We start from the raw sequence: 15,755 nt of genomic DNA, 5'->3' as shown, positions 1-15,755 counted from the left end.
GATCCTGGCATGATGTTTCTATGACAGGAAAGACATTTAAAGTTCATTTATTTCGTCCATCATCACGGATATATAGCACATCAAACTTTTGCAATATGCTCCCCTTGCCCAGTGACAATGGGTTTATATACAGCATGGCATGTGGGGAACACCAGCCAGCCAGCGAATGACAAGGGATTACTGTGACATCCATTTGCATATCAAGAATTTTAAGCAGTGAGGGAGAAAATATCAAACCCTCCAGCCTGCAAGGTCACTCAAATGATAGTTTTTTCTTCTCTTCATAATTTATTTTGCATATCATGCAGTTTGGACACACTGTAGATTAAAAAGGCGGCTTTAGCATATCATACCATCCCTGATAGGAAGCAGCTCCCACCTAGACTTCTCCTAGACACCATGCCACCACCACCCTCATCAAAATGGTTGAGGACACACACACACACACACACACACACACACACACACACACACACACACACACAGAGACATCATCTTGATTGTTTTAAGACGAAAAGAAATGGCAAATTGCTGAAGCCTCTAATCCATTCCCAGTTATCATCTCTTTAATTTTTTTTCTTCATATCAATAGAAGCCACAAAGCCAACGGTTTGATAGCCGCTGTTGGCAAAAACAGCTAAAAATGAAAAGAGCGAAACACAAAAAGAAGCGGCTCGACTATCATCTATGACTAAGGAATTTATTCAGATTGACATATAAACAAGTCATTACACACCGAGAAGACTGTGTCAAATATGTGGAGTGAAAAATGTTGTGTCCAGTAATGAACTGTATTATCTCTAAGCAGGCACGGAGGATGAATGGAAATCTTCTGTTGTTGTTTTCTCTGTTTTTTATGTTAATATCGGTCTGTGGGAACAATAGTAATGACCGCAACAAAGACTGATTTGAATAAAATGTTTGAATAAATTAAGAGATTATTATCCCAAGGTTTAGTTCACAGAATGTGTGCGAAAAGGGAAATTAAAAATTTCATATCTAGGAATTACTGTATTTCAGACAAGAAGAATTCATCTTTTTTTAGCTTCCAAATATAATTAGCAGATTAATATTCAATGAAATTAAACACAAGACTGCATAGAGCTTACACGTAACAGACTGGCACTGATATATAACTTACTGCGGTGTATGTGCAGGGCGCTATAGGTGGAGCTATAAGGACGAGGCCCACTCTGAACTGAGATAAGAGCAGGATCACAATGTTGTGGGACAAAAAAGGACATAAAGAAAAACTGGAAGGGGTCAGAGGTCAGCTGACAGGAAGGACAAATGACAGAACAGAAAAGTTTCTGTGTGCGTGTTTACATATCTTTGTGGAGACCAAAAATTGGAAGTTTACTATGCTTGTGGGGACCAACAGCCCTTATGGGGGCAAAATCCCAGTCCCCACAAAATGTGGTTTTAGTGTCAGGGTTACAATTAGGTTATGGTTAGGATTAGGGTTAGGATTAGGCATTCATTTTTAATGGTTAGGGTAAGGGAAAAGCATTATGTCAAAGTGTGTGTGTGTGTGTGTCTGTTTTAAAGGGTACAGCCCTCTTTCCAGGTCCTGTAATGTGATTTGATGTGTAAAATGAGTGTTTGGCACAATATGTTTTACAAAACAGTCGATAATCCAGTCTCACAAATGATTTGGAGATTAGGCGTGATAAAAACATTTGCAACTGCCTAAATTTCTGAGTAACAATCATACATTTCTTAGCTCTGCCTTCAGAATGCCAACGACTGATCGATGCTGTTGATTGTTTCTAGATGAACTTTTAGAAAAGTAAGAAAATGGTTACAAGTTTGTAAGTTCCCAAAGTGTAAAGTGTAAGATAGCATGTTACTCAATGCTAACAGGTGTTCTTATCCACAGAGAGAAGGTTTAAAGACTTCACAGCTCTGCTGAAGAATCATCACAGCGCTGCAAACCAAACGTCTTTAGGATCGACTTCACAGGTCTGTGCCAAATACCTCATATTTGCAAAAGTGACTCATTTTTTTATTTGCATTACGACATGAGCCAATTTAAAATTTCATAAATACCCATTTTATGTAGAAATAATCTTATGCTCAGCGACACAACCGGACCAACGGCCTAAAGCAGCTAAAGTGTCAGATTAAAAGCTTCCGGTTCCAGGAATGTCTAAAAGGTAAAACTGGGAGGAACAAGTGGAATGCCCAAACCCCTGTTGATTTCCATGCACACATCTCTTCTCAGCATCCCATGTCCCATACATGACGAATGTTTCATACGAACAGGAGCGGTGCTTGACAGCGACTCCAGTCCGGCCGTGACATGCAAGACAAAGAAGAAGAAGAAACAATGAAAAGATGGAGGGAAAAGAGTGAGAGATGCACGCTCCCCAGGAGGTGGAGAATGGAGAGGAGGGAGGGACTAGTGGTGATGGAGAGACCATAGGAAGGGAAGGTGGATGGATGGAGGGAGGGAGGAAGGGGAGGTGGAGAGGAGGAGGAGGAGGAAGGGGGAGGGGAGGGGGGCTTGACGATAAGAGAAAAATTCAGACCGGTCAAAGTTTCCTTTTTGCCAATCGTGCTCCTGATAAAGACAGCGCCTGCTCCGGAGCTGATAGAGGGGCTATCTCTCTCCCTTACTCTCTCACCCAACCCCTCCTCCTCACCCCCTCCCTCCCCCGTCTTACTCACCCGGCAGTTAGTTTGTGAGGAGGAGAGGAAGAGAGAAAAAAAGAAGAAAGAAAGAAAGAAGGGCCGTATCAGTGCAGCATCATGGTGCTACCATCAACCAGCCACCACGCTGCAATTAATATCGCTCCAATTACTGTTAAAGGGACAAGGCTGGGACAGGACGATAATGAACACATCCTCTCTTCCCCAGCAGAGGAATTAAAACGCACACACAAACACACCCGTAAACACACACTCGGCACTACATGCACAAACGTACATAAAACGTGTGCAGCTTGAAAAGGAAATAATGCGAGATAGTGTGGTAATCTTCTTGCATTGTTTAACTCATTGAAGACAACGGACAGAGAGAAATAAATAACCAAACAAACCTCGATAAGAGGGGAAATAAATAATAAAATTATGGCGATTTACTTGTTATCTTCTCTTAGCCGTGTGTGTGTGTTTTTGCTACGACTTGAATAAATTTTCCCCCAGCCTGTCACATCCACATCTCCCCTGCAGAACAACACAATGGACCCTGAAAGAGCCTTGCGACAAGTGACTAAAGAACGTCTGAACGCATACAGAGTTTGGCCGATCCACTCATGAACACGTGAAGAGCTCAAATGATGGTTAGTTGGTTGGAGTTTCTCAGTATGACGTTGGAGGTCACTGGGACTGGCCAATCAAAGCAGCCGTGCTTTTAAAGCCAACTTTAATCTTTATTAAAATCCAAGCTGGTGAGTAAGAAAAGAATTCACCGACTGCACAGCTGGTATTAAGGAGGAAATGTCCATAAAGACCAAACCAGAGTGTTTTTGCACCACGCTGTAATATCTTACTATAATATCTGCCCACAAACTCCTCCTGCACGATCAGGAGCAGCCAAACTGAGCTCACAGGTACAGATATTATGACATCATCATGTTGTCCACCTACCAACAGGCAAAAACGACCACACCTCTATGTGCCCTGCCCTATTAGAAAGCCATCGAATTACATTCATTTTGATCTCTATGAAACTGTTTCTGACTGACTATGAACCAATGCCATCGTAAATGACCATAAAATAAATTCAAGAGCAGTGACGATCACTTCATCTGTCTAACCTTACAAGCACTGACAAACATACAGCTTCCAGAAGTGAGTTAGCGGGGACGCTTGTGGTGTTGCAGCTTTTCAAAAAAGTCCACAACAACTTCGGATTTCCTCACTTTAGTGTTGCAGACGTGATGTCACTGTCAATCGATGGAATAAAAAGCACCCCAGACTAATTTTGAACCAACTACAGACACACATTTACAGTATCTGTAGGTGTGAGACTGACACCTCCGGTCACTGTTGGCCTGTTCTGATCTTTCTATGTGTTATTTTGAAACAAAGAATTGTTCCTGTTTCTGAAACGTCTTTAAGGTCCGTGTTAGTCAGCTGTAACTCAGCAGGATTACAGATGTTCGGGGTCACATCTGTCCAACTGTGGTTTCAGATAACTTACTACTCATTGGGAAAGTTTTGCTGTATATTAACACACACACACACTCGTGACAGACAGAATGACAGAAACTAGTGTGAGTAAAATGGACTCACACATATGCTAACCTTCTTTATTGTGTTTAATATGTAAAAGACAGTTGGGGGAAACAGCTAACATTACTGCGATAACAGGCCAGCTGATTACCAGCTGAGCTCTGAGGAATATGTTGATTATACTGGTTTATTTTTCTCCCTATAAAGCTTTGTTAGCACTGGCCGGTCTCTGGTGTCAGGTGGGTTTTCCTCCAAATTGAATTAATGATTCATAATGTTACTGTCATCGTAGGAAACAGCAGCCATTGCTGTGCACCACCGAATCCTGTTACATATCAAAACGCTTTCTGTGAAAAAGGCTCGTTTAATTTATTGCACATTAGCGTGACTGAATTTGAAAGCGAAGAATAACTGTGAAAAGCCCGTTCCCGACAGCCTTTTTGCACGAGCAGTTACTGTCATTTCTGAAGCAAATAAGATTTTTTTTGAGCGATATGATTTGTTGAAACCTCCCGCGATGTTTATCTAACTGAAGAAAAACAACGGGACTCGTCAGACCAAGAGTTCACAGCTCTGTTGCAACTCAGTGATGGAAATCTTGCATGTGTACTGACCTGGACCCCTCCAATGTAAAACCTCCTGCTCTTCCTCCCTTTCCTCTTCCTCCTCTGCTCCGCTGTGCGTCGATGCAGGCTCCTCCCCTTCCACGTCTTTATCATCCGGGCCTCCTCCCGAGTCCTGCGTTCTGGGCTCTAGATACACAACAGAAAAACTAGCGATTAAAACAAACACCCTGACTGAAACCTGTGTGTGTGTACGTATGTGAGTGTGTGTCTGGAAGCCGTCGTTCCCGTCTGCTGATCAAAGGCCTCCCTCGCCGTGTAACACAACCCCTCGCCATGCAGAGATGGACCCTTTGATTTTCATTACAACTCAGGAGAATCAAAGACTCAACATCTTCACCTTCATCGCTGCTACTTTTCTCGCTCTCCCAAATCTTCTCCCAGCAGCTTTCCATTTCCTCCTCATCCACCCTTCCCTCCACTTCTCTTTCACTGAATGTAGGTGGGTCTCCGTCTTATGTACTCCTCTTTTCCTCCTCTATCTTTCCATCTCCTCCCGCAGGCCTGTCACCCTCAGCAGAGACTGAGGCTGGCTGTGTTCCTGTAATCACTGCTGATATCCCTGCCATTGATCAAGCTGATTACACAGCCTCCTGCTCACTGATCAAAGATGTGCGCTTCTGCAGGTGGTGTGTGTGTGTGCATGCTTCAATATGAGTATCTGCATGTGTGTGTGTTTATCCAGAGATATGTGAACCCTGAACTTTGCCTGTGCAGCCAGTATCGGGCAGTTCATCGGGCCGCTCTGTCCCTTCTTCTTAACGGGACTCATGATTAGTTAGATTAGATTAATAGTTACATCACAGCTCTTCAGACTATCTGACCTGAAGATCTTTCTCTTCTTGCTCTCTGCTCTTACACCATCATCAGGCCAAGGGTTAGAGTGACTCAAAAGCTGACTGCATGGAACCAGATCGCAAACATCTCAATATTCAGTTCAGTTTAAATTCATTGCAAAGCACCTGTTCGCTTTTTTGTGACATATGATATGAAGGAGAGAGCCCCGCTCATTCACGATGATATGCAAAGTGATTGAAGCTGGCCAGTCTTTCTAGAACATGAAAGAAACGAATGATTCTGAATTTGTAAAACTAAAATATTCTCACGAAGAGATTATGCATCGATTAGTCATAAGTGTAGATTATTTACATTTATTAACGCATGTTCAGGGAAATTGGTTTGATAATAGTTCCAAAGTGACCGAGCCCACTGAGTAATCCTGCTTGTGGCAAACCCCCCACTCTGGGTTTTTTCTTACTGGTCTGGTTTCTGTATGACTTGTGAACAAGTGGGTACTGGAACACACCTCACCAAGTGGCTCTTACTTCTATTTTTAATGCTGAAATAAACTTAGAGTATTTTGAACACTTTACAATTTTAAAAATGTATTTGATTCTGCGTGTGCATGAATTTACAAACCATAAGCAGGGACGGGGGAGAAAAAGGTCAGTGTACCATGAATGAGTCTCTCTTTTTATTTCAAAGACATTTTCTGATCAGCTTTGGTTAACAAACACAAAATCCTCCCAAGTTCTGCTTTTGCTTTAGTTCAACTTCTCCCAGTGTGAATTAACTGGAAGAGCACAAAGCTTTAATGAAGCTTCCCCACGACTGCACGTTTTGAATCGTCGTCCTCACAGCTCCTTTTCTCTTCCTCATTCTGTCCTCTCCTTTCCTATCTCTTTCCCCTTCCCCAAATCCCGCCCCGTCTTCACCCTCCACCCCGATAACGCCTCAGCTGTCTGCACAAAGGCCGTGTTTACCCTTGCATTCCCGCTCCGATAAACAGCGATAGCACCCGATCGATACCAGCCATAAACGCCTCGTGACCACGTGATGCCCTCACACACCGCCATTATTAATGTAACAGTTGAGAGGCTGGGTGGATGTGCACCGTCAAATAAATCCACACACACACAGGATGCACATCCAGTTTCACGTCACGTCCACCTTTCAACCATATCCACACGCAAACACTCAGCCAAGACATACTGTACACACACACACACACACACACACGCCGCGTCCCCCTCCCCCACTCACACCCCCGCCTAAACAGTGCCATTATTTTCAGCTATAAATCACATTGAATGGCACATTGATTTTATCCTGCAGGGGCTGAAGCGAGGGAGGGGAGCTGGAGACACAGTTATTGCGTTTAATATTATCAATATTATCTCCCATATCATCTCAGACAGGGAGGCAGGTATCAGGAGGAGTCGACAGACACTTTTCTGCCAACCCCCCCCCCCACTCTCTCTTCCCCTCACCCCCCCTACCTCCCCTCCCACCTCTCTCCCCCCCAACAGCGAGACAGTCTCCATCAATCTGATAAGCTGAACTTCCTCTGTCACACCTGCAGGGCAAAGTCACCCAACAATCCCTCGCCTCCTAACTTCTACAGTCTTCTGTCTCGCTTCTGCCTGATAGTTACAACAGCCATAATTATAATGGTGTCGCCTGTTTATTGACACATCCTCCCCTCGTGTTTAAGGTCCAACTAATGCACTCAGACAGTCTCCGTGTTGGTGGAAGGAATGAAAGTGTCCTGAGAAAGCAGCAGCTGCAGCCGTCCGTCACTGAACACACTGGATCCACAGAGCTGCTGCACGCCAGCACTCCTCCGAAGACGATCGATAATGCACGTACAGAGACAAAAATAGGAAGTTCCCACATAAAGAGCAACTTATTTACACATGCTTCAAGCTGAAGCTAATCTCCTACAGACAGCATTAAGGTTGCAGCAGGGGATACCTAAAAAACGGTCCACACCAGGGGGCAGTGTCAAAGACATGCACCGCAGATGGTAACGTGGGCTACTCTTGAAAGTGTGTTGTTGTTCCTCGAGCTTAGATTTAATTTTCTCAATCCTTCTAAACAGTGTTAATATCTTTGATCAAAACTATTTGTCATCATTTTTGTCAGCGACTTTTTCCCCCCTCAACAAAAACAAGACAATAACTAAATAAAAACCAATGTGAATGAAAATATGATGAAAGATGAAAATATTCTGGAGAGACAAGTTGTGTAGAAAGGTGGGAGGAGTTTGGACGTGATCCAATCAGAAGTAATCTAGACTAAATTTGTCCCTCAGAACATTTTAAATCAATTCAAATGTTTATGATACATTAAAAATAAATAGATAAAAGTCCTGGAGTGGAAGCACAATGCATGAAGCAGTGTGTTAAAAGCTAAGTGCTATCAGCGGTCCTCTCATGTCTTTTCAACTAAACGTAAACACTGTAGTCATCCACGTCCATCCATCCACAGGGAGGTGAAGCTGGGAAGCAGCACATCCTCATGATGTAAAGATTTGTGTGTCAAAACAGAAACACTGCTAAAAACTCAGTAATCCAGAAAAACTCCCAAAGCTGCTTCAAACGGAAGCGGAAATACAAGCGTAACGAAAAAAACAATAAACAAAACAGGTGAGACGATCAGGAAAGAAGGAGAAAAAAGACAACAGCAGGAAGTGCAGAACTTCCCTTCAAAATAAAACAAGAAAGGAAAGGAGGAAGTATGTGAAAACACAAAAAGTGACAATTACATGCTTGTTTCCTTTCTGTCTGTTTGACATGCATCAATCAACTTTATCTTTATGTTAAAATATTTTTAATCCTTTGAAAGTTAGTTTTTGTCAACGCCCCGAGCCGTTCCTTGAAATGAAACCAGCGGAGAGCGCCGCCTCAGTTACGTCCGTTTATGCATCACACACACTTTTCTCTATCACCGCTAATCAGATTCTGATGAAAAGAAGAGAAGAAAAAAACAGTTTACAAAAATCCTTCTGATTGGCTCAAATGAGGGCATGACAATTAGAGGTCAAAAGGAGGTAACATTACTTCCTTATCAGCCCAGAAGTGGATGTTATCGGGCTTCCTGTGATGTATAAAAATGATTGCCTTGTTATGAAAAAAGGAACTTTGCTCGTTTCTGTGGGTCGCTGCAACTGTAGAGCAATTCTGAGAAGAGAGAGGAGGGAAAGGGAAAAAAAATATCACCACAACAGAGAGAAATGTACCAAACAGATGCTCAAGTGTGTGTCTGTGTGCAGCACTTCTTTGTATCAGCATTAATATTACTGGCTCTGGCTGTCAGGTTGAAAAGACGGGGTGTTATGGAGAGAACAGAGTGCTCGGTCCTGTTACTGCTAGAATGTGTTTTTCTTGCTAAAGTTATCAGGGCGGTTATCGCCAGTGTGTGTGTGTCTGTGTGTGTGTGTCTCTCTCGCTCTCTCTTCCAGATGGTGGATAAGAGGCCCTGCCTTTATTAGCCAGCGCTGGCCAGATAACGACCTGGTATTGATCCCAGGTTGAAAGAGCAGGTTCGTCAAACATGGCTGATTTACAGAGAACTGATAATGGCAGCGCTGGGCAACTGAGGAACCCCAGAGAAGAGAGAGAGGAGTAAATCAACAGTGTGATGGAGAGGGAAGGTGTGTGTGTGTGTGCAAGCAGGGGTTAAAAAACACACAAAAAAACTGAGAAACAAGTACACAAAGCAAGGTTGCCATGGACAGACAAACTTCCTCACATGTGCAGTATGCCTGACTTCCCTCATCTTCGTCTTATACAATCTATTACACACATAACCCACCCCTCAACTCAAACACACACACACACAGTCTTGGAGCTAATCTCTAATCTCGTCTCGATTAGCACCTGACAGAATTTCCATGGGTTTATCAAACCGAGCCAACCAGCAGACGCTTATCACTCGCAGCCCCCAAAATTTCACAAGAGCAGGAATTTTTGAGATTAAAAAAACACAGCTGGTGAAATCTCGAATAAGTCAAAAGAATATGACTGAAAAACTCTGCTATCACACGGCGGGGGTGGGGGGTAGGCTCGGGATAAGAGGTGCACGACAGGGGCGGACTCACTGAAGCCAACAGAATTCTTCTTCTTCTTTTTTTTTATCTGTTATCCATATTAGAGATAAAAGAGTGACACGTGTGTGGAAAGCTGCAACCTCCAAATGGTGCCGCAGAGTTTTTGCATTGTCTCTGGGTGACGTCTGCAGACAGATAACAGGTAGACGTCAGTCGATTAAAGAACGGCTTGATGAAGAGATTAATCTGCTAATAACCACTAATAACTGCCAGTAAACTGCATATCTGAATTATTTTACTTCAAGAGGTGCTCACTGTTGACGGATGTTGTAAGTGTGCCACTGATATTGCGGAAAATGTGATATAAATATTTTAAAAATGAGTGAGAACACAGATTTTTTTACAGCCTTTGCTAAGGCCGATGACGTGTTTTGTGTGCAGAGCTGATCTGCTGGCAGAAAGTTCTACAGCAGATTATCTTTGTACCATCTGTGGAAAAACCCTGTGTGTGTACGACAGACAAATCTCTTGAATAATACACTTCTACGTTTTGCAGTCATGTCCAGGGCAGGATTTTTTGTAACAGTACTACCTATTGGAGTCTTTGCCAGGCCGATGCTGACCCCAGGGCCTCATGTTTGACACCCCTGTGTTAATGCATGAAGGTCTTTGGCTAACTAAGGGAACATTTTTAAAGCTAGACACATATTTATGGTACAGACATGTGGTTAGAATCAAAATATAGAAAGTAGATCTTAAGTTTTTAATATCTCTTTAATACAATGTATCAAATGAAAATTGGGATTCAGCAGCTTTTTTTAATGTTATACTGAAAAAAGATATAATTACTCCATCATGTGAACAACCTGCAGAAACAACAGATGCGTGTGAGTCAGTGCTGAGAACGAATGTCTTCAAACGCCATCTTTATGCACGTAAAACAAGTCCACGTGAACCACAGCCTGCAGCTCTGCATGGCTCTCCAAATATAATTCATGTACATTTGTAGGTTACCTGTCACGAAACAGACTTTTGTAACACATTAGCTGTCCTAATGGCTTAACTGCATTTGCAGCGATGCTAGTTTGTCACTTGTCCCGAGCTCTTTGTTTCACTGGGCATGAACATCTGCTGGTTTTAAAGAGAGATCACTTAAAAATCAAACGTTTCAGACTAATTGCTGCTGCTCGTTTTTCTTTTTCACATTTTAAATGAAGGAAACTGGAAATTAGACCTTGCAAAAAAGGGAAAACCAACTGAAAAGTGCATGGTTACTAGGGCTGGGCGATATGACCCAAAATTCATATCTCGATATTTTTTAGCTGGATGGCGATATAAGATATATATCTCGATTTTTTTTTTAAAAGCCATAAGTTAAGAACAAAAAGAGAGTTCCTAGTCACACTGTGTCCCAGATGTCACACGGGCACTTTTATTTACATACAGCGTAGATGTACATGAAGAAATTACTCAAAAATAAATTATCAGCATTTATTAAATAATCATGGTCCATAAATAAAAGAAAACAATGTTGTTTTTGTGCATAACAAAAAGCTCACAATTGTGCAGTCAAAATGTAAACTAATAGACGCTGAGCATAATAACAAAGAGACAGATTTCACAGCTGCACCACGTCTCTGAACAGGTCCTTATACACACACAGTACGTATCACTCCGCGAGGCTCCTCCTCGGTAGCCGTAATCCTCCGACAATCCATCAAGTGGTGCAGCTCCGTAGCTTAGCAAAGTCATATTAAAACATTTTTTGACAGATTGCTGAGCGCTGTGTACCACATAAAATCGGTTCGCGGTCAGTAAGCACAACCAGAATTCATACATAAGGCGCACTGTCGATTTTTGAGAAAATGAAAGGATTTTAGGCCGTGCAGCCCCTCCTGGCTGCATGTGGTTAGCGCGGTTAGCTCGCTAGCGCGGTTAGCTCGCTAACACGTTGACGCCGTCCAGCCCCACGCACGGTAACTCGCTAACGGAGATATTCCGCTTTCATCTTGTCATTGCCTGCAGGTGAAGCTAAGGGGGAGGGGGGAGTTGTGTTCAGTGAAGGAGAGGTGAGGCCGAGTAACGTTGCGTAGAGACAAAAGTGGACGAAAGAGAGGTATACCTGCGGCTCCACAAGTATAATTATAACATAACATAGACTATATCGATATAAACGATATTGTCACATCTTATATCTCGTATGAAAATATATCGATATTTTTAAAAAACTCGATATATCGCCCAGCCCTAATGGTTACCACACTAAATACAAGTGTATGCAGCCCGTCTTCATGACTGTATATTATACATACAGAGAACACAGTCGTTCTCTCAGGAAGTCTGAGACTGACCTTCTTTTTTATTACAAACCAATGTCGGTACTACTATCCTCTGTTAGAGCTCAATGTTTCGCTCTTCTTCTCACCTTCGTTGTACAATGGTGTGTACGGAGGCGGACTGGAGCTGTCGCCTTCTGCAGAATCGTCCGGGTCGGAGGCTCCGCCCTCCTCTCCTGATAGGCTCAGGTTGTCCGGTGTGTTTTCCTCGCCGCCATCGAGATCCCCAAGAGAACCTGTGGGGAAGAGGAGAGGGCTAATCAACAACTGAATGTGTCCATAGAGTGTAAGGGTAGCAGTCTAATGTGAGTCTAATCTACAACATCTGCTTAAATATGCTGGTTGGACTCAAATAAGATGAATAAAAGTAATAGAAACTAATTAACTGGCGCTGAGCTCTGCAGCCAATTAAAAGACTGAAACAGTGCCACATTAAAGTGGGAGGAGCTAAAGCAACGAGTATCAGACAGACGAGTTACTCAGTACAAAATATGGTCTAAAAGTAAAAAATATGGTACTGGACATGAGCAGAATAGACAAAAATTATTTCCAGGAACGCTTTTCTTACTCTGCAGAACAAAATGGGTCGATTTTTCAGTGGAACTCCTTCAGACTGGATCTGTGACCCCCTACCTCGCTGGCCAAAGCGTGACAGAAGCCCTGAAGTGTGTCTGTAAAATACACCACTCAGGAGAGTGTCTGCAGTCACACAATAACACCACCCCGAGGCTTTCATCGCCTTCCCGAGGGCCTCGAGAGTGGCAGGAGAAGTGGAAATTAAAATGAGGTTTAACAGGCTCCGTACGGTTGTATGGATGTATGTAGACAGGAAGGAAGAAAATACCCTAAACACAGAGATATGCCCCCCCAGCCCCACTTACTGGACTCATTGAAAAACGGTTTCAAGAATTGGACACGCTGAACGGTCTAATCCAGAAGATTAATAGCCAAGAAGCCAAGGGGGACCTTAAAGCCAAATTACAGTATACCTAAAATTGCAGCTAAAAGAGTGATTAGTGCAGGGCTGATCTGTATCAATTACAGTTTCATAATCCCTGCTGACCACAGTAATTATACAGTACTTTTGATCTATTTTAGCCCGTTTGAAGATTACATCCAAAAATGAAGTGAGTTAATATGGATTTAATGTGACTTTTTTTTAAAATTGCTTCATTAATAATATTCTGACTATAAGATGAACGATTGAACAGCACGTTAAGAGCTCCAAACCCCGAAATATGCTCACATTCAACCGTGAGTGTCAGAAATGCTCGTCTGCATCCGATGACACGCTTCATTCTCAGTCCCCGAGAGGTAGCCACGACAGAATTATTAACTGGGGGTGAGCGTTTCTTTTAAGAGGATTACGAGCGGCAGAGTGAGGCAGAAATGGTTAAGATGCCGCCGAACGCCAGGGGAGAAAACAGCTCGCGTGCATAACGACGATGTCCTGGAAAGTCAAGGAGGGTGGGCACATTGGTTCTGAATAACTAAATCAGCCTGACATTAATACCAAGAGAAAAAAATCCAGGATTTTTTTCCCCCCGCTTTCATTTCTCCCTCAATCCAGACAGGTTGTAAATTAATTTTCATTAGGTTGTGTCGAACGAGCAAGAGGGATTGTTTCGGAGCTAAAGCCGTGACTGGGGGCGTATATATTTACAATACTGTAACAAAAGGAGTCTATAATCTATACAAAGCACACAACAATACCCGTGAATAAAGAAGCTTGTAGAAAAAGGGAGAGGCAATTTTTCTAATTCTGTTAATTTCACTCACCAAAGCAATTAAAAGCAGGCAGAGATAATGCTGGGAAACAATCGCCGGCTGACAAAGTGTTTCTGTCTTTGTAAATGAAACATCTTTAGGCTAATTTCAACTTCCACGCCTGCATGGTTCACTCTAATTTCAGATAAAATTAACACAGCTAGATTTGGACCTTCATAAAAAATGTTTTTTAAAAAAAGAGGAGAAAGACAAGGGGAAAAAAAGCGATCGATCCTGTACACAATATTTTTAGAATTAGGTCCGTGTCGCTGGAGCTTTGCTAGATCTAATTTTCAGTATCTATAAGGACATTTTCATACAATTAATTTTCCTTTAATCATAATTGTACAAAGGGACTCCTCTGTATAAAATTCCAATTATATTTCCTGTTTAAAATGTAAGTTTGAATTATGATTTCTTTCCTCATTACGGCTCTGGTTTAATGAATCAATCGCTGCATCACTGCTTTCAGACATCAAATGGTGCGGAAAAAGTTTCAGCTCCACTTTCTCCCCGCTTTTATCCAAGGAGAAATATTCGCCCTGTCCCCTTCTCTTCCTGTCTCGGATAGTTGGCAGAAAGGATAGCGGGGCGTCTTGTGATAAGTGCACCACATTCTACTTCATTTGCCAGTTTTAAAGTTAAAGCCTTTAATTGTTACGGCGTGATATCCAAGAAAATTGGACTGAACTCATTCACGAGATGAAGAAATAATAAAAAGACATAACCCAAATGTGTATCTCTGTAGGAGAGACATCAATTAAGCTGAGACTTATCCAGCAGCGCCACATCATTTTTCTGGGCTGTGAGCTAAAGAAGGACCAAAAAAAAAGAAAAAAAAAACCCTGAAGCTTGCATTTGTTCACATTTTTAAACTTGAGGCTCTCCGGCCAGTAAAACTCGAAACTTTCCCCGAAATGTTGAAAGTGCTTTTTGATGAATTCCTCAGTGTGTGTCTGACTGGAAGTTGTTCCTCGTACACCAGCCTCCCCTGACAAACCCCAACAGCTCTGGATTAAATGATCAGTGTTATGAGTTTTGGTTCAACACTTGGCAAAGACTGATGAATACCCTTGTTTCTAAAACTTGTAGCAGTTGTGTACGGAGCAGGCAGAAATGAATGAAACCACGAGTGCAACCGAGGTCAAAGGCGTTCATAAGAAACCACTGAAGAGCCAGCCAGCTCAACCTAATCTCCCTCTATGCCTCGCTACATTACACCTGCAAAACCTTTGTAAACCCTACACCGTGATCTATGGCGTAAACTGACATGCACGTCACTAGAAATGTGGGATGGTTGCAGCATAAAAGTACTGTGATTGGCCCGTTCAGTTCCACCAAGTTGTCTGGTGCGTTTTCACTGCACTTTTTGAAATGAATGAATCATAGCATCAACACAAGGAGTCCCAACTTTCAGCAAATTTCTGAACAGAGACTGCTGAAACTGAGTGACTGCAGCTGGCATGATATCAGATTGTTAATGATTGTCATGGTCAAACACATACCAGGTAACAATATTATCACAGAAATACTGGAAATAATAATAAAACTTTACTATTAATACATTATCAGTATTTGAATTCCAAAGGATATCATCAAACTTTGTATCGACAAATCTATCAATAATCAGCAGTCAAACTATGATTTGTGCAGGTAAGAGACGAAAAACTGGGACTTATTTACAGCGTATTGTATGAACAGAACCATAGAAGTTAGCTAATTATTTCTAGGAATATGTATCTTTTCCACAAAAAAGAAACTATCAGCAGACTATGACAAACCTCTCGATGCCTTGGTGTCTGAGTCTTAACAAAAAGTAAAAAAGAAAAGTCAGAGATTAGATTAGGGACTATCTGATCACATGATAACTGAGCAAGCTGATAAATAGTTTTGCTAGATGCTATGGTCACATTTCACTCAGCACTCACAGGTATTTATGCAATAAATGATTAACAGCACTCTATAAAGAGAAATCGTTCAGGTTGCTTTCAACCACAAACTTCTGCTTTTCTACTGTGA

General features: G+C 42.2%; 1 protein-coding gene across 2 annotated transcripts in view; it reads right to left on the bottom strand.

Annotated features, from left to right (window-relative positions):
- The window catches only part of zfpm1 (zinc finger protein, FOG family member 1), a 106,728-nt gene that overhangs the window by 50,313 nt on the left and 40,660 nt on the right, over nucleotides 1–15,755 (bottom strand). The window contains exons 2-3 of one of the 2 annotated variants that reach the window (XM_026172501.2): nucleotides 12,059–12,205; nucleotides 4,794–4,931 (exon numbers count right to left, since the gene is read on the bottom strand). In XM_026172501.2, coding sequence (XP_026028286.1) covers nucleotides 4,794–4,931; nucleotides 12,059–12,205 — 285 coding nt within the window. Of the gene's footprint in view, nucleotides 1–4,793; nucleotides 4,932–5,142; nucleotides 6,025–12,058; nucleotides 12,206–15,755 lie in introns of those variants that run through there. The other variant, XM_080303371.1, reaches the window with a different exon arrangement.

Source organism: Astatotilapia calliptera, chromosome 7 (assembly GCF_964374335.1).
Source record: "Astatotilapia calliptera chromosome 7, fAstCal68.1, whole genome shotgun sequence".
Lineage (NCBI taxonomy): Eukaryota > Metazoa > Chordata > Actinopteri > Cichliformes > Cichlidae > Astatotilapia > Astatotilapia calliptera.
The sequence above is the reverse complement of the archived record's forward strand: the minus strand, read 5'-3'. Positions and strand labels throughout refer to the sequence as shown.